General features: G+C 36.2%; 1 protein-coding gene across 2 annotated transcripts; it reads left to right on the forward strand.

The window, feature by feature from the left end:
* Nucleotides 1-422: 422 nt before the first annotated feature.
* On the forward strand, nucleotides 423-22,678 carry LOC137401507 (hsc70-interacting protein-like). 2 transcript variants are annotated; one of them, XM_068087890.1, is made up of 13 exons: nucleotides 423-535; nucleotides 7,324-7,446; nucleotides 7,890-7,953; nucleotides 9,785-9,961; nucleotides 10,311-10,462; nucleotides 10,958-11,068; nucleotides 13,901-14,003; nucleotides 17,022-17,163; nucleotides 17,952-18,032; nucleotides 18,915-18,941; nucleotides 21,376-21,524; nucleotides 21,668-21,811; nucleotides 21,948-22,678. In XM_068087890.1, exons 2-13 carry the CDS (start codon nucleotides 7,331-7,333, stop codon nucleotides 21,954-21,956), a joined length of 1,275 nt encoding a protein of 424 aa, XP_067943991.1. In that variant the 5' UTR covers nucleotides 423-535; nucleotides 7,324-7,330; the 3' UTR covers nucleotides 21,957-22,678. The 2 variants fall into 2 exon arrangements, with proteins under 2 accessions (XP_067943991.1, XP_067943992.1); XM_068087891.1 differs by having other exon boundaries at nucleotides 21,388-21,524.
* Nucleotides 22,679-22,949: the final 271 nt, after the last annotated feature.

The following is a 22,949-nucleotide window of genomic DNA, read 5'->3' on the forward strand; positions in this document are numbered from 1 at the left end:
GATATTGAGAGATCAGCAATAAGCTGTTATGAATTACGTGAAAAAAACTTTACAGCATTTAATGAAGTTGTAAAAAAGGCACTATAAATCATCACTTTTAATTTATGCTTAGCATGCTTATTGTATTTTATTGTATTGTTGTACTTGTATTGTATTGGCCTGTATTGCATGCTTATTGTATTTTTGTAAAATACTAGGTCTAACGTAAGCGTATTTAAACAAGAGTTGTCCGCTCCAAACGGTGAATATGGAAGCTTTCTGATATCGAGCCATGTCGAGTGCATCTGGTGCATATTATATGCGCCTTGTCACTGTCAACAGCGGATTTTGAATTTCCGATGGTTTTCTTGCCGAAAGCATAAAGTATGAGCACAGACAACGCGCTAATCTAATGATTCAAACACTAGACTTTTGTTTGTGCATGCGCACTGGCAAAAAGAAAAATCTCGAACATCCGCACTGATTTGACAGGCGTGAATTTCATTGACTGATTGATTCGAAGAAAGCTGCACGCGCTCACTTAGTTGCATCAACGGTATATTATGTGAAGAATTATTTTTTAGTTTCCAATTTTTTTCTAAATGTTTAGGTATTGTGTTTAATATCGGAAATTGTTTTATCACGTTATATTGGGTACGTTTTAAATACCGGTAACTGTTCCATGAGTTCCGATTAATCGTATGATCAGTCAAACTCTTTGTCGGTTAATTTGTAAAGCTCAGAACGTTGCTGATTGCAGTTTTAATAATGCGTGTTCTATTACATACTTTAGAGTTTTGCAGTGACGCTTTCAATCAATTACCTTCTACTGTCAGAATTTGAAACGATTGAAACGCTGACAAGTTATGAGCGACCTATCAAACATTTTTGGATCGTAAAAAACCACAACGGCTACAAAACAGCGTAGCAAACATTCCAATACATCAACAAGCAAACATGAAATCTAAGGCAATTGCTGTGCTGCTGGGAATATCAAGCATGATAGTGGAAATATATAAATCTCATATATATAAACATGATAGATCAATAATATTGGGAGTTGTCCGATCATTACAATGAAGAACTGAATGAAAAACAGCCCATGAATTCAACTAAATCATGATTATTAGTAAACATGATTTGGAGAATAACGTACTACAGTCATACTTTGACATATGAGCTTCATGTGTTCTGGGACTGATATATCTTTACTTGTGTCTCGATGCACTATTTTCTATATAAAATAGCTAAATACAAATTAGTTCGTACTATGCTATTAAAAACACATAAAACAGGATATTATGGTAGAAAAACATGTTTGTGATTGTTGTAATTCAGTAGGCCCTACCTACACTAACAAAGCAACAAACACCTGTTTAGCGGGTAAAGTCTGCTATAAAGTGTAACATTTCTCTGTACAGTACTTGGGTTTTTACTTTCGAGACAGACCTAGTTTTTACCTCCGAGACAGACCTAGTTTTTACCTTTGAGACAGCTAATGGCGGTATGAGAGACTTGACAGCGACATGTTCGGTGCACTAAACTTTTGTGACGCAATGTAACAGAAACTTGAATGAATGAATTTAGCTTACTAAACACACAGTTAAAGCTAAGTTTTGATCTTTTACTTAGCTTCAATTTTGCCGTTGTGATATTTTATTATTTGTTTTGGGTTTGGCGCTTTTTGCCTCGCGCTCACCATAACTTTTAGCCAACATTTAAAAATTTTTTCAAGCTGATTCCAAAAAAGACCGAGCAATGCTGTATTCTAAAGCGGCCTTTTGCATACTTGGGCATATAGTGGATATCGAGAACTGGCTTGTATGCTCATATGTGAAAGGCTACTCATATCAAGGAAGAAACTTGCTGGAAACTCTTCTCGTATCTCGAATTTTTCGTATTTTTGGACGCTTATACGTCGAGGTATAACTGTATGTCGGTTACTAAGGAATATTCAGCAAAGCGAACAACCGTACAAAGTGACAGGCACAAGCATAGGCTTGTATTTTGACTCTAACAAACATCACAGGAGTCTGTCAAATTTACAACTTGTTAAAGCATTGTAGCAGTCAGCATGCACTAAATCAATGACCAGTTATTGGCGAGACGAGTACAGACGGTTCCCTACTTACGAACATTCGAATTACGAACAACGGTACATACGAACGCATGTATGTTGTTCGTAACTCGATTAACTTTCGAATTATTTGTTTGAACTTTGTTTGAACTTTACATACGTATTGTAAAGAGATTTGCCGGCCTTTACTTGGCAAGATCTCTACTAATAAATAAAGATAAGAGAGTGCCTGTAGTTTCATTCAGCTTTTAATTAGCGAAGGAAATTTCACCAGCCGAGGAGCATATGGCTATCTGCTCAACTAATAAATGAGCGCACTCATTTATATACAATAATATCAACCGTTCCGGCTAACGGCAAACGGTAAGAACACCGGCTAACAAGGTGAATGAATAGGACCGCTAGCGCGTTGGTATGACAACAATCTAAGTGACGATAAGTGATAGTGTTATGACGGTATATCAGATATAACAATAGCATAACGAGTGAAACAACGATATAATAAACGGACAACACATACAAAAAATAAGACAACAACGATAAGTGATAGCATAACGATTAAAACAACAATATAATAGAAAGGACAAGACATACAATAAATAAGAAATGCAGTGTCATGGCCCGGCGTCCACCAAAGTATTATTTCCATTTTATTAAATATTTTTTTCAGTACAAACCAATACAGGTTAATTATACAAGCCTTAAACATACTTATATAAACCTTCAATATACTTATATAGGCCTTAAACATAAATTATAATACAAAATATAGCACTGAAGCAACTTACGAACAAATTCACCTTACGAACAATCGTTTGGAACGTAACGCGTTCGTAGGTTGGGAACCGTCTGTATTTACAAAACTTTATTTAATATATTATAGATATAACTTAGACAATCATTTATTTATAGACAATGTTGTGTTGTATAGTAGCCGAAAAATATGGCATAATTATTCATGAATTCAGATATATTTCACAAGACAAGGTTGACAAAATGGCTGTGAAAGGAATGGCATGGAATAAAATATTTTTTGTTTCATGTAGGCTGGCTAACTAGTAGCGTCTTAGGATGAGGATTACTGCAAAATTAATTTCACAATGCTACTTCTAATAGTTTTTGAGTTATGACCAATTTTGTACAATTTGTTGCTGAACTTGAAATAATCTTTGCGCGTCGTTTTGGGATTCTAATATCAGTGAGGAATGTCAGCTCACCGCTGTGATCCTAAAATGTATGTTACACAAAAAATGATACAAGAACCGCAAGTAAAAACAACGCGCCAATGCCCTTTGGCAATGAATTTTCAAATTCTTCCATGCTTTTCATTCATTCAAATTAGAGGGTCGGCTTATCTAAGCACAACTTTAATCCTACGCAAACAAACTTAAACAACATCACTTCTCAGATCATGCAATATCACAAATATTCCATTCAGTCATATATGGAGCAGTAAAAATTATAACAGCAGTAAATATAGTTAATTCTGAAAGACCAACGCCTATTATCAAAATTAATCTTACCACTTCCTAAGATGAAATAAGACTATCCTGTCTGATTAAATGTATTGTTCACTCTATGCATTACCATTTGATTTTTTTCAATCATCTGATCAGAAAGTTTAGTTGTTTAACCTGGTTAACAATATTTCACCGGGTTTTGATGATTAACCCTCATCAGAGCATTGCTTAGTAATACTCGATCATTATTTGCCAAAACATATCAAGGTATGTAATGATCAGCTTAGACATGATTTGTACAAAATCTTTCCTTTCTGGGTAGTCATTCTAAGGTTGATTGGTGGCCCAGTATACAAGGTTATATTATATATGTTCTGGTTCATATATGTTACCAGAAGCTCAAGTATTTGTGAGCCATGCAGGTTTTTTCTATGTATGCTATTTGAGCATACTTATCAAATGCACATCAGTTCAACTTAATACAGTCAAACATGGATAACTCGAACTTCAAGGGACCGAGCAAAAGTGTTCGAATTATCAGAGCATTCAAGTTATCAGAGCACTGTCACAAGTCCATATATTTACTTATTTATTAGTAGATACATGTACATATACAAACTATAATATAAATCAAAAGCACAAATGGCTTGTTTCAAATTAAATGCTTCTAATGTAAAGTTTAAAACGTTTTCATGAAAAAGTATAGAGATTTTTCTATCACTTGAGATTAGTTTGTTGTTTGAGGTGATGTTATTGCCAGGACGTTTTTCAGATTGACATTGGCAAAACTTGATCGTTGTTGAAATGCTCAAAAGAAAAGACATTTTTTTCTTTTGGGGTTTTACCCACGATCAATTTTGCCGTTTTTTCTTGAAGTTTATGCAGATTACCTTACTTTACCTGGGATTCGTTAAGAGCGACACTCCGAGGCAGTTCAATTAGAAGTTTTACGAGGTTTCACGGTACATTCTATATCACTCACGCTTTTTTAATAGATACTTATTGAATGTACACACGTATTCTGTGTTTAGGTCAAACGATGAATAGTTTTTTGTAGCTCAGACAACGTATACGTTTAATAACAACATTTTTTAAGACGTTTTAAACATTCAACATTCCGACGTTGATTCAACACGGAATCAACGTCGGAAAACTATTCATCACGGGCTAGCCGAGTCACGCACTCAAGGATTTTCGCCACGCACATACAAAACAACATGCGATTTTTGTTTTGGTATGTGCGTGGCGAAAATTCTTGCGCGCGTGACCCGGCTAGCCCGTGCTATTCATCGTATCGCAGTATAAATCAAATTTCACCAAACTTTTAGAAAAGTCGTTGACAAAAATATTTTGCCGATGGGGGTAATAACGACGCTTATGAATTACGAAAAGATGAAGTTTACCTCTATGGCTTTGAATAAAGTGATTTTCTAAAGCGAAACAACCGTTTCGGTAGCTGTTGGGCAAAAAAACAGTTCTAATTAACAGTGTTGAGTTCGAGTTATCTATAGCAATTTATCATTACGTGGGAACGGACCAAAGGAAATGTTCGAATTAACCATGTGTTCGAGCTATCCGTGGACGAGTTATCCATGTTTGACTGTATATGCAAAAGAAAGTAGCATACTAATGTTACGAGATTTTGTAGCAGACCTGCTACTAATGACCAAGTATCATTGCCAAAAAATATTTACTTATGGCCTAGATTTTTTGTCTTTTTTATTAGCTTTCAGTAAAAAGTGCTTTTTGATCGATAACTGTATTGATACCAGCCATGCTTATGAAATCTCACAGAAAGTCTTTGACCAACATCCACCTAACTTGATCAACATCACCTTGACCAACATCACATGTGGTCGTACTGTAATGTAGCAGATATAGAAAATCTAATACTTAAGCTCATCTAGTGCAGAAGTGTTTCATTGCTGAGCAAACAGAACGCTTTGTTACTGATGGTTTGTCATTTGGATTATGGCGTTGCGCTTTACACTATGCTATACATTAGGTTATGCTTGGCGAGTTCCATACGAATCAATCAGGTATTTTAATTTAAGCCATCCAGTCAGTCAAACTGTTGGTTACTAGTTAGGCCTACTGTTTACACAGCAGAATCAAAGACGTCACCAATTTGGTAGGCAGCCTATCAAAGCTTCCATAGATAGAGGTATTATTTTTGATATAATACTAGGCATTAGTCATGAAATCATTTTATGACTAACTTTGAAAACAAATATTTAAAACTAGCAATTCACTAGTCAACCATCTTATGGCTTCCATCGATGTATGTTACTTCCGCTCATTTGTTAATACTTCAAATAATTATGTTTATGCAAATCTGGCTTTTAATCTGTAACAAATTATAAATTGCTTTTTATCTTTCTTTGGAAATGGTTATTGTATATACTCATGGGTATGTTGAGTTTCTAAAAGATCATTTTATGGTAAAATTTTTGGCACTGACTTACACATATCAAATGTTTATGGACATGCTGCTGTTGAGTCGAATAGAATGCGAATATAAAATGAAAACTCTGTTATTGTACATGTAATATACACCGCGGGATGAGATCTTAGCAAACACTCATGATAATAGTGCTTCATCATATAAATGTTGACTTTACTTCATCAAATTACAGGTATCAAATCTTAGTGAAAATACGGTATATATTACTTACAAGCTTATGACAAGCTTGTTTGTCATAAACAAGCGTACGATGTCACACTTAATGATAACATGGCAGTCGCCATTGTTGTGTTGTACTGCCACCTGCCAGTTTTGAATTTAGCAAGTAATATATTTGGGAAACTGTTAAGCGAAATTTAATATTGCTGATTTTTTATTGCGAGCAGTTAGCTAGTGCATTTACAATTTGTCATTGCACCAGTAATATTTTAAATGTATCATCCCAGACCTCGTGGAAAACATGTCAAAGAGCTATTTTTATTTATTATATTGAGTTAGAAAGCTTCAAATTTTGGAAGTTGTTTTTTATTTCGGATTAGCACAATTTGATTCAGATTTGATAAATAATTATTCCAGAATAGCGTAGTCGACTTACACGTGATTAATACCTATAATAATGCAATTTTTTGTTGTTGTAAAATACCCGTTGAATATACCGATGGGATCAATGTCTGCATGAATTACATGGTATACATTTTACCTGATAGTTACTATCCTTCACTAGGCTTACTTAGCAAGCACAATCATTAATCTAAATATGCATGCCAGATCGCTTTAGGCAGTCTATTCAAGTTTATGTATACATGTTAAAAGTAAGGTTTTAGCTGACAGAACAATCTTGGACAGCAACCGGATTAGTTGTATTAGTAATGTGTATTAGAATTGTAAAAGTTAGTTATAGTAGTAATGTAATGTGGTCTTCAAAAGTTGTAGCTCATCACAAACCGGCTGAAATATATTTACAGTTCTAGGCAATGACTATTAGCTAAATAGTATTCATCATTTTAATTTAGTTTTTATTAAAAGCAAACATGTGGGAATATTTCACTTTTAAACATCACATTAATGTATGCATAGTTTTCCTTGCTCTGAAGTTTGATATGAAAAATAACAGTTATAGAGGCTCGCATATGCATACATGTTTATTAAGTTTTAGATTTTTAAAAACTGACATGAATTTCTGTATTCTACTTTGTACGACTAAAGCAGATTATAATCTGATTTCAGTATTGTGTCATGTTCGTTATACTTGCATAAAACAAGAAAGTCGAATCACATCGCTTTATTGTACGCTAAAACCAATTTTTGCACAAATATGTCAAAGACGTTTATGAATGTTGTAGGTCCAACATGTCTCTTCCTTCTGAGCAAGTCAATGCTCTAAAGATTTTTGTCCAACTCTGCAAACATCAACCCGCAGTACTTCATGATCCTAGACTTGCATTCTATAGAGAATACCTTGAGAGGTGAGGGAGTATTATTTTTGTAGAAACCTAGAAATGAAGCCCATCTATTAGTAGTTGTTTCCTCTTGGCTGAAAGTGCTCTAGCATTTGCTAATCTCAGCTGATTGTAATTGAAGCCAGAGATCACTACGTGATAAGCATTTCTGCTTGATTCTCAGCACTTGTGGAGCACACACTGCAGTTTTAGTTAACTGACACTTTGGTGGCCAGGTTGGGTTTTTAGTTACTGGCGAAACTGCTATTTGAGTTCACTCCAAGTCTACTTAATTTTCATGAAAAATATTTGAAGAAACTGCATTGTTAAGCATGTAAAGTTATAATCATGGAATCCAATCTAATTGTAGTTGTAATTTCATTTAGTGTTAAACTACATGTATTTAACATCATGTCGTATGTCAATGAAACTCGCTCGATGTTTCCCAATTTAACCATCTGTCATTTTAGTCTTGGAGCTACAATTCCTCCACCCCCTCCTGAAGAAGAGTCCAAACCCGCTCCTGCAGAAGAGGTAAGTATGAGCTAGCGACCTGAATATACAGTTAAACCTCTTGTTGCTTTTACAGTTACTTGTGGATTTGAAGTTTGCTACGTACAACTGAAGCTGGTGATCTTTCGGTTTAGAAAATGTGCTCAATTCCCACTTTTTTATACCAAACACTTTCATGAGTCATATCTCCAGCAGATCTGGAAACTAGTAACAAAGTAGCTATCATAATAAGATGAAAATGCAACACAAAGCAAATTACTATGAAAATCTTTTTGCTACCATATCTGCTTCCTAGCAATTTATCTTACCAAATTTTGCACTTTTCAACAGAAATTTTTTTGTTGTCATCTGGTTTAAACTAAAGCAAGAAAGTTGGCTTTGCTCAATTTAAATACCAGGTCTTTTGCATGTTTAAACTAGCAGAAATTATCTATATATGTTTTGTCATATTCTTTTAAAACAATAATTGAAAATTAAACACTTGCATGCTTTCTTGAGCTTTTAAATGCTACAATAGCGCCATAAAATGGTTTACAAAAACTATGACAAACGTAAAAAACCTTTAGAGTTCCTTGCCATTATCTAATTAAAGTATTGGCTCAGTAACGAAGCACTTGCAATTTGACCAGTACTAACCTATGTTGCCGAACCAATAAGAGAATATAGGAGCTGTCGGTCCACAAATAGCTGGCTAATGAGATTATATTTTTGAGTAAATACTTTGCATTATGGAGTTATCTGCAAGCAGCATTCTCCATCTATCTACCCAGTCACTAGATCATATTCCGCTGAGTATCATAAGTAAGTTTTTGACTAAGCACTTTGCCTTCAAGTATTTGTTTCTGTTGACTTTGACTTGCCCAAGTGGTGGGCGATGTTCTTTTGTAGCTACATTTCACTCCAGTCTGTACGTGTTAAGGTCCGGCCACACGTAACGAATTATTCGTTCAATCTGACCGAATCCACGAATTTCACAGAATTCACAGATCTATTCTGCCGAATATGCTAGATTCGTCTGAGCTGTGCATGCACACCGAATTCGTTACCGAAACGCGTTTAATTGGCTAACCAATTTTTTTAGCGAGCACGATTCTATTAGCTTTGACAAGTAATATAGTCCAAGACACGTACGACGACCCACAATAAAAGTTTTACCGCGATATGACTTGATACATACGATGCAACTGCCTATATGCGCTATTGTTGGTTCTCTCTCGTTGGTTCACCATGACAGGAACTTCTCATCGTGTATCTAGAATTTTTTTAGATATTTTAGAAGTTATGAATTATTTCTTTTTCAATAATAATAATTTTTTTTATGCAGCAAAAGCTCCGTCGCAAAAACAGTCGCTATCTCTAGCGCATATAGGCAGTTGCATCGTATGTATCAAGTCATATCGCGGTGATACTTTTATTGTGTGTCGTCGTACGTGTCTTGGACTATATCACTTGTCAAAGCTAATAGAATCGTGCTCGCTAAAAAATTGGTTAGCCAATTAAACGCGTTTCGGTAACGAATTCGGTGTGCATGCACAGCTCAGACGAATCTAGCATATTCGGCAGAATAGATCTGTGAATTCTGTGAAATTCGTGGATTCGGTCAGATTGAACGAATAATTCGTTACGTGTGGCCGGACCTTTAGACTTCTATTTGTGGCAGCAGCCGTAGTCAATACTGCTGATAAGCAAGACTCTTTGAAATGTATGGAACAAAAAAAGATATCAAGTTGTACGGATTCATAGGGCAAGACCAAGCTGCACTCGACTATCCAGCATGATTTGATTATCGTGTGTATGAACTTGCCTAATGGTTTGTTGCAACCTGGTAATCTTATCTTACTGCTTTTAACAGAAACCATCTGCAGAACCATCCCCTACAGCGGAACCATCCCCTACAGCGGAACCCGCAGCCTCTCCAGAGAGTACAAGTGAATCGTCAGACGTTGAAAGTGATGTAGAAATCAATCTTGATTTTGTTATTGGTGCTGAGAGTGAGCCACTCCCCACCCTTCCATCTACAGAGAAAGAGGTGTGTTGGGAAATCTTGCCTTGTGACGCACAGCTGTCGATACATGTATATTTTATCATCATGATTGCCATGTTGGCTTAGCTTTACACGACGTTTCCACAAAATGCAGCAAAGGATTATTTTGTCGCATTTTTATTCACTCGCATTTGAGCCGTTAGCTATCCATTCTGTCTGGAAAACTGACTACTCTCGCCTTCAATGTTCTTACAAGTTTCGAACTGGATAGCGTTAGTCCACTCTTTGTAAGTCAAATAACTTGCAAGGGTGTTGTGGTTCTGAAGATGGGTTGTTCCTCTCCGTTACTGATAGATAGTATTACTAGCCTTGCCACTTGTTATGTTTTTGTCAGGTGTCTGAAGAGGACTCCGACAAAGCGGATGAAAAGAGAAGAGAGGCGATGAGAGCAATGTCTGATGGTGAACAGGAGGCAGCTCTGGCCCTATTTACAGAAGCTATTGAGCTTAATCCCGTAATGGCAGTGCTTTATGCCAAGAGAGCACAGTAAGTAATGTCATAGAAATATGTCATGAGGTAGAAGTACCAGTGTTGAAGTAGGTAATGATGTAGAAGTACCAGTGTTGAAGTAAGTAATGCTGTAGAAGTACCAGTGTTGAAGTAAGTAATGCTGTAGAAGTATCAGCGTTGAAGTAAGTAATGCTGTAGAAGTATCAGTGTTGAAGTAAGTAATGCTGTAGAAATACCAGTGTTGAAGTAAGTAATGCTGTAGAAGTATCAGTGTTGAAGAAAGTAATGCTGTAGAAGTATCAGTGTTGAAGTAAGTAATGCTGTAGAAGTACCAGTGTTGAAGTAAGTAATGCTGTAGAAGTATCAGCGTTGAAGTAAGTAATGCTGTAGAAGTATCAGTGTTGAAGTAAGTAATGCTGTAGAAGTGCTAATTTCCTAATCAATGATAAATGATGCATTTTTGTACAAAAACTTTGTCTACTGCAGAATCAGGTAATGAAAAAGAAATCCATACCAAGCTTGTTTTTCCAGGCTGTTTGTGCGGATGAAGAGACCAGAAGCAGCTGTGAAAGACTGTGACAGAGCCTTGGAGTTGAATGCCAACTCTGCTCTCGCGCACAAGCAGAGGGGTCGCGCACACAGGTACAATGCAAGTGGAAGCCTTGTTTTTACTTACTATTTTTGCTTTTTTTCTCTCATAATTATTAGGTTTAGTTGTATTCTAAGGAGGTTTTCGCCTGTGTGATAGGTAGCCATCAAGAGAATGTTGTTTGTATTCTACAGTCATACTTCGATATATTAGTGTCCCAACTTGCGGGAAATTTGAGATATGGTGGAAATTCCAAGCAAATATTGCTGTGTGCGCGCGAGAGACTGCTTATGAGAACAACATTGCTTGATCTTTTTTGTCGAGCGATTTTAAAAAGGCGAGGTAACAGTGAAGGTAAAAATGTGGCTTAAAGAGCTGAGCCAGGAGCAGAAAAATGAAATTAGAATCAAGTTTAGTGCAACATAATCTTAAAACTTATCTTTGAGTGTGAGCAAAGTATGGTAAGTTTTTTAAAATTTGAGATATGAGAGGGATGACATACGAGCTCAGGCCCAGAACGCATTAAGCTTGTATAAATTACAAATATATGTAATGGTGAAAGCCTGTAACAAATACATGTTAGACTTGTATTACTACATGATAAATAAAGTTCACATGGAAAAAAAAGAATAGAGAAATAATAAATAAAACTATGATGGTATGTTTGTTTACCTTATGTGTTGGCTGTCTAGACGAGGCTAAGCAAAGACTGTAGGAAGTGGGAGGACAGCGGCTGGATGATGTAGGATGGGGGTTGTTGTCTTGGTTTTGTTTTGCTCAGAATAAAAGTTCCTAATAGTGTAACTAAAAAGATTTATTTATTATTCCACAAACTGGAAGAAAATTATTTCATCACACAGAAAACGCAGAACTGTACCTGCTAAAAACAAAAGCTGTCCTATGTAATATATAACTCCAAGTTACACAACTAACGGAAATGAAACACTTGAGGTTTACCGACTTTCACTAGCAAAGAAAACTGAGGTAGTTATGTTTTTCGTCACGCCCGCTAGAAGCAAACTGTCCCAGGTATGACTCAAGCAAACGGGCCAAAATACAAAAGGTCTTTAGATACGAAAAGTCTCTCGGCTTTTGTATCTAAAAATATTTTTCGTAAGTTGAAGCAAAATTTCTAACAAAAAATGTTTTGGAACTTTAAATTTTGTATGTAGTCATTCATGAATAAAGGCTCCACTGTATATGGTTATATAGCCCATCTCTTAAAGGTTGACATGCAACAAAATTCACATTACAGTTATTTGGTATCAAAAGATTCACCATGTTTTACTCTGTTATGTTGTAGATGCAAAATATGTGGGAGTACGACCACAAGCTCTTAAAAGCTAAAAAACAAACAGTTAATGGCAGCCATCATGAAACCGCCGTAGTTTGGATTCTCTTTCCAAAACGGCTCAAATGGGACGTAGTTGTGGGAGAAGGTTTCTATTTACACTTTCATGCAACCTTATTCGTCGAAATATTTTCACAAATATACTTCACGCATTCAATAAAACCATGTCTATTGTTCTTACACGTCTGTTTTATCGTCATTGTAATGCTGCCACTTTCAGCAGTGATATCTTATAACTTACCGTAAAAATTCTTTTTATTTTTTAACCTTACCTCGAAGGAGTACATATCATTGTCTGATAATCAAGACGAGCCTGTTGGTCACCTGTGATAATCGAAAAGTGCTGCAAAAATTATTTGTGAAGTATTGGGTCACATGATCAGATTACGACTTGCCGATTAGACCAAGCCGAAACAAAACTGTAAAGTAGCGAGCATCTATATTTGATACGAGGTCTTCGGTAAAACCCGAAGTGTTTGTCATAAACTAGTGCTACAAGAAGTTTTATATTGAGCTTTTTATTGGCCTTTCAATTCACGTGAGAACATCACGTGACAAGACAATAACCAAACTGTCATGGCTACGTCAGAGAAATAAACAGATTCCAATCTATGGCGGCTTTTCGTTTTTGAGCTTTTAGAGCTTGTAATCACATTTCCACATATGTGGTACCTACAACACAACAGAGTAAGACATGGTGAATATTTTGATACCAAATAACTGTAATGTGAATTTTGTTGCAAGTCAATCTTTAAATATTTTTTAGATTGTCGAATGCCTATTGGTCAATTCTATAGCCTCTCCTCTTTTTCCTTTTAGACCTCATTTCTGCTAACGCATGTCTAAGATTGTATTTTTAATTGTAAGAGTAAGTATGTATTGATGCGTAGTGAACTTTTTATTTTTATGGCAACATAAAGGTAATAATACGGAAATCACATTACATGTAGTTTTTAAATGTGAATTCTTAACAGGAATATTTGTATATACTTAGCTAAGGTATTGCATATATATAGTTTTGTAAAACAGGTCATATGAATGTTATCTGTCTGGTATGTTGATAGAACAAATAAGACTGACAGTTGATCTGCCATGATAGTAGAAGTTTGGTTGTTTTGTAACAATGTTTGTTATTATTCTATCCTAGCTTTCAAATTCTAAATTTCTATAGTGTCTATATACTAGAATATCTCTGTCCTTTACATTCTCTACATTCTACATTTTCCTTTTCATTTTGAATTTTGTTATTAGCGCACTCATGGAGTTCCCAACTCTTGTTATCTAAACACATCAAATAATACCATCAAGGATTTTTTCTATGATAAATGACGTCTCTACACATTGACTTATTCTTGATTGAGAAAACCTATAGCTGCAGGGATTTCATGCTTGCCGATATAGTGTAGGGAATATATCTGGCACCCAGGTACTTTTAAGTTAGCTCTTTCAATATTTTTTCTTCTAATGTGGTCTGATTGACACGCGGATTCTGCAGCGCTTCCCTTTCCTAGTTTGAAAGATTTATGTGTTACAGGCTGCTAGGAAAGATAGATGAGGCATATAAAGATCTCGGTAGAGGTCAGGCTATAGACTATGATGATGACACAGATGAACTGCAGAAGAGCCTTAAGGATGACGTGAGCATCATATCTGCTATATAATATGTATAATTATATGCTATATAACATATGTATACAGTCCATCCTCGTTATGATGGAATAATTAGGGTGGTGAATGGCCTGGTTTAGCTGATTGCCCAGTTTAATTGATGTGCCCATATATAGATCTATATATACAGGAGAAATCACATTAATAAGGCCATATACATTGCACTGTACTACATAGTATTTCCTTTATAATCACTGCGTTTCCGTGCTTCAAATGAGTTTGGAGTTGCCCACTGCTGACAAATCACATTAATTAGGCCTATATACATTGTACTGTACTACATAGTATATCCTTTATAATCACTGCGTTTCCGTGCTTAAAATGAGTTTGGAGTTGCCCACTGCTGACGAATTCGCATTCTACCATTGTGATGATATGGGGTTGCACTATATAGATCTTTCCAAGATTGACACTACCCCTCAAAACAAAACTTGTCAAATTAGACTTGCTTTTCTCGTCTTGCGATGTGGAACACAAAGGTTTTTTATCATTTTTCTCGCCATACAACGTCAACGAAAAGGTCTCTCGAAATTAAGTTGCTAGCGAAGATGCCAAAATGCTTTTCACAAAATCCCTCCCGCAGCGCCTGAAGGAGATAATGTAACAGCAGAGCACCGTGACGAGGGCCGGCGGGACCGACCTTATGAGTGCCAGTCGAGTCTCAGTATCACGGTAGGAGGCTCGGCCGCCGGGAGCTGACTCGGCGGGCCGAGAAAAACCGGCAGAACAACAAAGAGAGATGACTGGAAGCGATAAGCAGGAGGCTGAGCCTATCGCCGGAGCAAGCATATACATGTACAATAAGTAGCTGGCTAACATTGATTTGAGAGAGCTCGCTCAGTCTTTCTTCATGCTTGTGTTTGTTGCGCATACATGGTATCATGTGCCTTTATATATAAAGGCACAAGGTTAATATACTATATAGTTACTAATTTTTAAGATATACAGTGCGTATATAAACTTATGGTTTGTACCAGAAGGGGGTGTTTGCATTAGATAATTACTATGGTTTCCTATACCCTTTTCTACGACAGTTTTACCTCACGTCTCTACACCAGAACGAATTAATGTCGTATAGCCGGGGTCCACTCTATTGTCAATTCGGATCCAACAGCGGTGAGCGCTTCTATGACGTCGAATATTACTCTCACAATAAATACCTTCGCACCAATTTAGAGAAGCGAAATGCTATTCAATGCGGTTCGATTTCACCGGTTTTATAATTTGGAGTGGAAGCAACACCAATCCATTCAAAGCCTGAAAATGCAGTGAATATTTAACCTGTGAGGATTCAAAACTGCGAAAATTTTCAAAAATAGCAAATAAGGTTAGACAACGTAAGTAAGGGCAAATCATTTGTAGAAATTTACAAAGCATGCTTGTTAGTCCGGATGTGGAAGTCCCAGATGAGCTTAGCATGGTCATTTTCGTAGACCTTTGGAGCTTCCCACTATATAATATATACATATTATATGTATACATAATATATACATATAATATATACATTATATATACAGTCAAACATGGATAACTCGCCCTCGGATAGCTCGAACACATGGTTAACTCGAACGGTTTTGTTTGGTCCGTTCCCACGTAATGTTAAATTGCTTTAGATAACTTGACCTCAACTTTGTTAACTCGAACAGTTTTTTGCCCAATGGCTACCGAAATGGTTGTTATCGCTTTAAAAAATCACGTTATTCCAAGCCATAGAGATAAACCTCAACTTTTAGTAGTTCATAGGCATCGTTATTACCATCATCGGCGAAATATTTTTGTCAACAATTTTTTAAAGGTTTGGTGAAATTCTATTTCTACCAAACATCCGCTTAGCGATGGCCCTTCGGAAGCAAGGAAAAGTGAGGTAACCTTCGCATAAACTTCAAGAAAAATTGGCAAAATTGATCTTGGTTAAAACGCTAAAAAAAAGATGTCTTTTCTTCTGAGCACTTCAACAGCAATCAGGTTTTGCCAATTTCAATCTAAAGAACGTCCTGACAAACAAACTTGACAAACAAACAAACAAACAAACAAATGAACGTCAAACAACAAACCAATCTCAAGCGATGGAAAAATCTCTATACTTGTTGATAAAATCTTTTTAAACTTTACATTAGAAGAATTTAATTTAAAACAAGCCATTTATGCTTGTGATTTATATTATAGTTTGTATATGTACATGTATCTACTAATAAATACATGGACTTGTGACAGTGCTCTGATAACTTGAACGCTCTGATAACTCGAACACTTTGGCTCGGTTCCGTGAAGTTTGGGTTATCCACGTTTGACTGTATATATATAGAGGCTGTAAATTCTGCATCCATTGTATACATATCATATATGTAGGTTTACTTAAATCCTTGTGTATAAGCCAACCCCTTGAACTTAAAATTTTGTTAAAAGCTTGTGGTGTGGCTTATACTCACAGTCTAAAATTTATATCTGTAATCCGGGGTTAAGGAATAAAAATAATTCATTCAACAATAGGACATTAGGAAATGTCCAGTACATGTACACTCACGTAATAAGGTCTTTAATCGTAGTCACCGTCACTCGTCGTCGGGTTGCTTTTCGATAATGCCAAAAGCTGTTGCAGCATTTCGGTTGGTAGTTCACAAAGCTACGCTCACTACTTTTTTTTAAAATGCGGTGTCAATGCAGGGTTATAGGTGCCCTTTTCGATGACATGGATTAAATCCATGCTCACCGATTTGGTACGTGTTAACTGTGGTTTGCTGAAGGCATGACACTTTCGCTGCAAATACTCATAAGTCGATTGCCAGTTGGTCAACCACGGTGTGCATGCGATGACACACAGATATGGTAGATTTGGTGAATGTCTCATGTGGCTAGGTTAACATAAGTGTATTACTGAATGGGAAAACGACAGATGCGGATTACACACACTATATACCTTTAGTGCTAAAAACACGGCTTTTAAAGTTTGGGGGTGTTGCCTGTACATATTCTGACACTGGCTGCAGGTGCACAAGGTGCAGGAGCATGAAAACAAGAAGGTGCACAAGGAGAAAGAGAGGGAGCTGAAGCGAAGAAAGAAGGAAGCAGCTAAGAGAAAGGCTGCTGCACAGAAAGCCTATGAAGAAGAGCAGAAGCGGCGGGCAGAGGGTAATCTTGCTCTTTTCAAACCATCTTGCTGTTTCTGACCATCTCAGCCGTTGCCAGATATCTCTGTGAGGCTTGGCTAGGGCATTAGCTGACGCAAGTTCAGGTTTCTCCAACCAGTCATTTACATGTATATGCCATATAAAAATGTTTTGATGTTTTAGTAGAAGCTAATGATTAATATGTCAGCTCGCTAGAAAAATCAATTGGCATTGACAGTCCACAGTTAACATACACGCAGCACAGGATGTAGTACAGCCTTTAGATATATACCGTCATACCTCAACATACTAGCAGCTTAATGTGTCCTTGAACTGAGCTCGTATATCAATGTTATCGTATTTCAATGCGATGTTTCCTATATAAAATAACTAAATACAAATTAATCCGTTCCCATACTTTATTATAAAACTGATTCGACGAAGATTGAGTGGTGCTGTTCTCGAAAATGGCCTCTCACATATCTGGCCATTTAATGGCCAATGAGAACCGACTCATATGCTTGTATCTCAAGGCAAAAACTCGCGTGAAATTTTGCTCGTATCTCGATTTTTTTCTATGTTGGGACACTCTTGTATCGAGGTATGACTGTACGCATGATTAGTTCATATGATTAGGTTAAATCAAATCTAATGGGTTTATATCATTCATTAGGCCCTTGAATTGAATGTTAGGGTCTAGTGGCAATCATTTACGAGTATTGATAGCTTCTTTTGCTGATATTTGTGTTGAAAAATTTTCTACTAAATTATTTTTTGAGTACGAACTAAAAGTCTGTTCTCTACTTGTAGGTTTTCCTGGTGGAATGCCTGGTGGTATGCCTGGAGGATTTCCCGGCGGGTTTCCTGGTGGTATGCCAGGTGGCATGGGAGGTCAGTTATTGACTGGCATTTTAGGAAAATGTCTACATTTTAAATTTAAAACTCAAGATTGTCACGGATATTTTTTGGCATTGCAACTTGTGCTTAAAGTAGAAGCACAGGCCAGACACATTCTTGGTTTTCAAATGTTTCAAATTTCAACCAAATCAGGGTTCAAACAAAAAGTTCAGCAGATTGTTTTGGATGATGAACATACTTCGTAACACCCCTCCGATAAGCTGAGAAAACTTGACAACACAGCTCACTTGCCAATTATCTCTCTCTCGCTATCATTAGGATTCAATTGTTGTGCGCAGACATTTTTTCCTAAAAATCTGTTGGTACAGAGATAGCAATGAAGTCTTTTGTTTTTATTCTTTTTTCCTTAATTTCTCTCTGAGGAATTCACTGTCCTTGATATATTGTCTGCCTGTCGGGGAAAAATTATTTCATAATTTAAGCTCATCACATTTTTAACAGCTTTCAGAAGTGAATTATGGTTGAAAACTAAGGTCGGACATTAACCAGATCCTCTGTTTAAAATCCTGTGATATCTGTTTAAAATGTTGTTGTTGTTGTTGTTGTTGTTATATTGATGTTATGAAGTTTTTGCCAAATCTCTTCAAAAGCCTTTTTTCAAATTGGGAAGCTGTTGCGAAAGTTGTTTTGAATTTTTTTATAACTGCTCAGTTTTGGCAATCTGGTTTTTATTTGTACGTTGCATCCTGCACTATAATTTATTAGGCTGATGCACTTTATTGAGACACTTTAAAAAAAATTGTTAAGGCAGATCAGATAAATTCCTGTTCGTATATCCTGTAGTAATAGTAGTGTGTAGATTTGCAATTTGGTCTTATTTTTTTCTCCCTTTATCATTTTCATTTCTATTGATAGGCGTGCCTGGGGCTGGAGGTGCTGGCGGTAAGTACTCATCTCCTTTCATCTAAATCACTAAAGTCTAAATTCTGCTCGTAGGCCTGAGTCAATATGATAGTAGCGAGGAAACGTAATAGATTAACTAATTACTAACTAGTTAACGAATATCCTGGCAATAGTTAGCGTATGGTGTATGGTGTGACGATTACACCAAGAGTGTCATGCTTACAATCTTCACGCTGATGATTGCATCAATTGATATGCTTGATGAAAGGAAAACAATTAGTTTATAGATAACATTTTAACGAGGAAATGGTGGTGTATACTGTTATATATATAATGGTATATACTGTCACAGCTCATTTAGCAACAGGAACTTTCTACTGAGTGATGACGTCACAAAGCGTCAGAGATTGCATTCAGAACGTCATTTGTATACAGCGTTTCCTTTAGTCCGCTCGTGTCTTAAAGGTGTATGTGCGGAATGTTAGTAGTACTCTCGCTAAGTGCGTCTTGCAGTAATCGTTCATCGTACTATGTGCATACCATGCTTTTAATTTACTTCTGTTTGAACACTTTCTGAGCCATCAGCATATTTATTGTTTGTTGCATGACCCCTCCTTGGCATTGTCAGCATATTTAAGTGCTCTTACCTTTCAAAAGACGGGGATTCATATTTACCACATATTGCTTACATTTTGTTTAAATTAAGTTGATAAATGTCATTTTTCTAATCCAATGCTTCTTTTGGACAAATTATCAGTCTTGTTTGTTTTATGGTTTCCATCTCCTGTAGCATGAAGCACTATAGCTATATTTGGCTGCTATGTTTTTAATAATTTTCTATAGATATTGCTGCTTCTGTCATAAATTATTTCAGAATGTTGCATAAGTAGTATGAAGAGGAGAAATTCATCTTTATTTTGTAAAAATACGTGAGAAAGTCCCTTATTATGATTGCATGACCTCCTGCTTAACCGCTTTGCACCGAAAGCGTTAGAGCTTGTTATATATACAATTATAACCCAAAGATTTGCTCTCTGAAATAAGTTCAAATTTTATAACTTTATTATTTTAGTTGGTACTTAGAAAAAGTAAGATAATAGTTTATATTGTGAAGTGTTATTTTATTGCTTTTTGCGAACACTGGTCAGGCCCAGTAATCTTAAACGTTGACTTACAAAAAAATTCACATTACAGTTATTTGGTATCAAAAGATTCATCATGTCTTACTCTGTTGTGTTGTAGGTGTCACATATGTGGAAATGTGATTACAACCTATTAAAAGCTCAAAAACAAAAATCTGCCGTAGATTGGAATCTGTTTATTTCTCTGACATAGTCAGGAAATTTGGTTATCATCTTGTCACGTGATGTTCTCCCGTGAATTGAAAGGGCAATAAAAAGCTCAATATAAAACTTATCGTAGCGCTAGTTTATGACAAACACTTCGGGTTTTACCGGAAACCCCGTATCAAATATAGGTGCTCGCTACTTTACAGTTTAGTTTCGGTTTGGTCTAATTGGCAAGTCGTAATCTGATCATGTGACCCAATACTTCGCAAATAATTTCTGCAGCACTTTTCGATTATCACAGGTGACCAACAGGCTTGTCATGATTATCAGACAATGATATGTACTCTTTCAAGCTAAGGCTAAAAAATTAAAAGAATTTTTATGGTAAGTTAAAAGATATCAGTGCTAAAAGTGACAGCATTACAATGACGATAAAACAGACGCGTAAGAACAATAGACATGGTTTTATTGAATGCGTGAAGTATATTTGTGAAAATATTTCAACGAATAAGGTCTCATGAAAGTGTAAACGGAAACCATCTCTCACAACTACGTCACATTTTTTAGTGTGTCAATTTCGTTTCTTATTTCTGTTGATACTATGTCAAACTTCGTATTTCAAACTTTGACATACTAAATTAATCCACTTTGATATTTGCTTTGTATGTAGAGAACTTTGTTTGCTGCTGCCAGTATTTGTATAATAGCTTATTGTACTTTGTTTGATTTGTTCCAGAGCAAAAAGAACTACGAATAAATATTTCATCAAATTATTGCATTGAAACATCTAGCATTTTATAAAATATGTAGAAAGCCAAATGTAGAAGGGTAAGTTTGTAAAAACTAAATAAAGTAGTAATATTGTTGCATTACCTTAAAGAAACGAAAGTTGGATTACTGCAAAATATTTCAGACATATATGTTGGAAATTGTTTAGTGTGATTAGACAAATATTTACTTGAATTTTACATGATGTAAAGCATTTGTACGTAGAGGTGATTGTCACCGTGTTCGCTCACCGTTTTTCAAAACTGTTTTATAACAAATATATGTAGATGAAAACATGTTGAGCTATAAATTGAAAAATAATTTATAGCTCAACAGATTTATAGGAATGTTTCTTACACCGCCATGATGTCTTGAGTCATTTGTGTAGTGTGTAGAGCACAGCTGCAAGGGATTAGTCCCATTTTTAGGCATGCCAGCTGATATCGGCAACATCCTGAATGATCCGGAGCTTCTGGCAGCTTTCCAAGATCCTGAAGTTTCCACCGCATTCATGGAAGTTAGCCAGAACCCTGCGAATATCGCTAAATACAAGAGCAACCCAAAGGTTAACATAACTTGTGATTAATTAGTGTTTCTAGACATGTGAGAATGAAGTTGGCACATGCTGGTATTACTTGACTTTGTTCATTAGTCTCGTGTACAATTTTAGCACAAGGTTTTCTTTCACTCATACGTATTATTTGGCAGGTAATGAAGGTGATCGAAAAATTACAAAGTAAGTTTGGTGGTTCTGCGAGCACAATGCCAGACGCCCATCCTGAGCCCACGGGCGCTTCTGGAGCTCCCGGTCCTAGTCCCTCAACTGCTGGTCCCGCAGATTCAAGCAATGACGTAAGTAACTCTCCAACGCTCTATTTGTGAGCTTTATGCAAACCAGGTTACCTACAGGTCTTTCCCCGGTGTGTACAACAAAAAATGCTCATTGTGACGAATTTGGGTTCCACAATAAGGTTATGCTTTATTGCAGCTGGACTAAGTGACTGCCAGGAGAGGTCAACAACTTCTTGTCTGTCAATACCCATAGGAGGAAAGATTTATTCTGCACTTCAATTTGGTGCACACAGTAGTCGCTACTCGATAACTCGCTTTACTTTCTCGTTCTGACAATATATCTGCCGATGATTGCCAGATGATCAGGCACCAGAGCAGTCCATGAGTGCTTCGACCTAAATTCCAAACCATACCCGTGCTTACCATTACTTATTATAGCTTTTTAAGGATGTATCTGCTCAAATGAAGCTTATCTGGTTCAACCATCTCCCACTGATTGACCAATCGCAAGCGCAATATACCTGTACAAGTAATAATTGAAAAGTTGTTTGTCATTAATGTTTGAAAACATTTCCTTGTGCCTCTTTCCTAAAATAGTCATTTCCTAAAATAGTCATTTCCTAAAATAGTTTCTAGGGATTATATATAAATCGCTCTTTGTAAATTACTTGGTAGTACGGCTGCACTCAATCTAATGATTTTTACACTGCTGCGTATGTGTATATAGCGTATAACAGTGACTGATCTATCTCTGGCTATCTATCATATATACGATATTGTACAACTAAAGGCAACTCTTGTACTTGTTATTTATAGCACTTAGTATCTCTCGGAGTCTGCTAAAAGTCATGGTAGTGTCTATCAACACATTTATTCTTTTCTTTGTAAATTGCTTTTCTCTGAAATAAATGTGCGTATTCTGTTGAACTCCGAGACACGGCATTCATTCAGCTCAATGGTCAAGTCTAGCTGATCTGCGTCCTTTTAATGATGTTCAGAGACCTGAGGAAAAAAAGGCATGCACATGTGATATGCTGCTCCAGAATTTGGTATGACATATGCATGAAGCATGCCAAGGGTAGGAAATCTCATAAAATTGGTGTTTATACAGTGATTGTGTTTCATTCTATGAAAGTTTTGATTAGATGTTCTAGGAATCTAAGTAATGAGTCAAGTTTGATGTTCAATAACAATCCTA

Source organism: Watersipora subatra, chromosome 8 (assembly GCF_963576615.1).
Source record: "Watersipora subatra chromosome 8, tzWatSuba1.1, whole genome shotgun sequence".
Lineage (NCBI taxonomy): Eukaryota > Metazoa > Bryozoa > Gymnolaemata > Cheilostomatida > Watersiporidae > Watersipora > Watersipora subatra.

Coding starts and splice junctions, on each gene's coding strand:
- LOC137401507 (XM_068087890.1), top strand. CDS start 7,331: ATGTCTCTTCCTTCTGAGCAAGTCAATGCTCTAAAGATTTTTGTCCAA. Junction 9,962..10,310: donor TTCCATCTACAGAGAAAGAG/GTGTGTTGGGAA, acceptor TGTTTTTGTCAG/GTGTCTGAAGAGGACTCCGA. Junction 18,033..18,914: donor TATGCCAGGTGGCATGGGAG/GTCAGTTATTGA, acceptor TTCTATTGATAG/GCGTGCCTGGGGCTGGAGGT.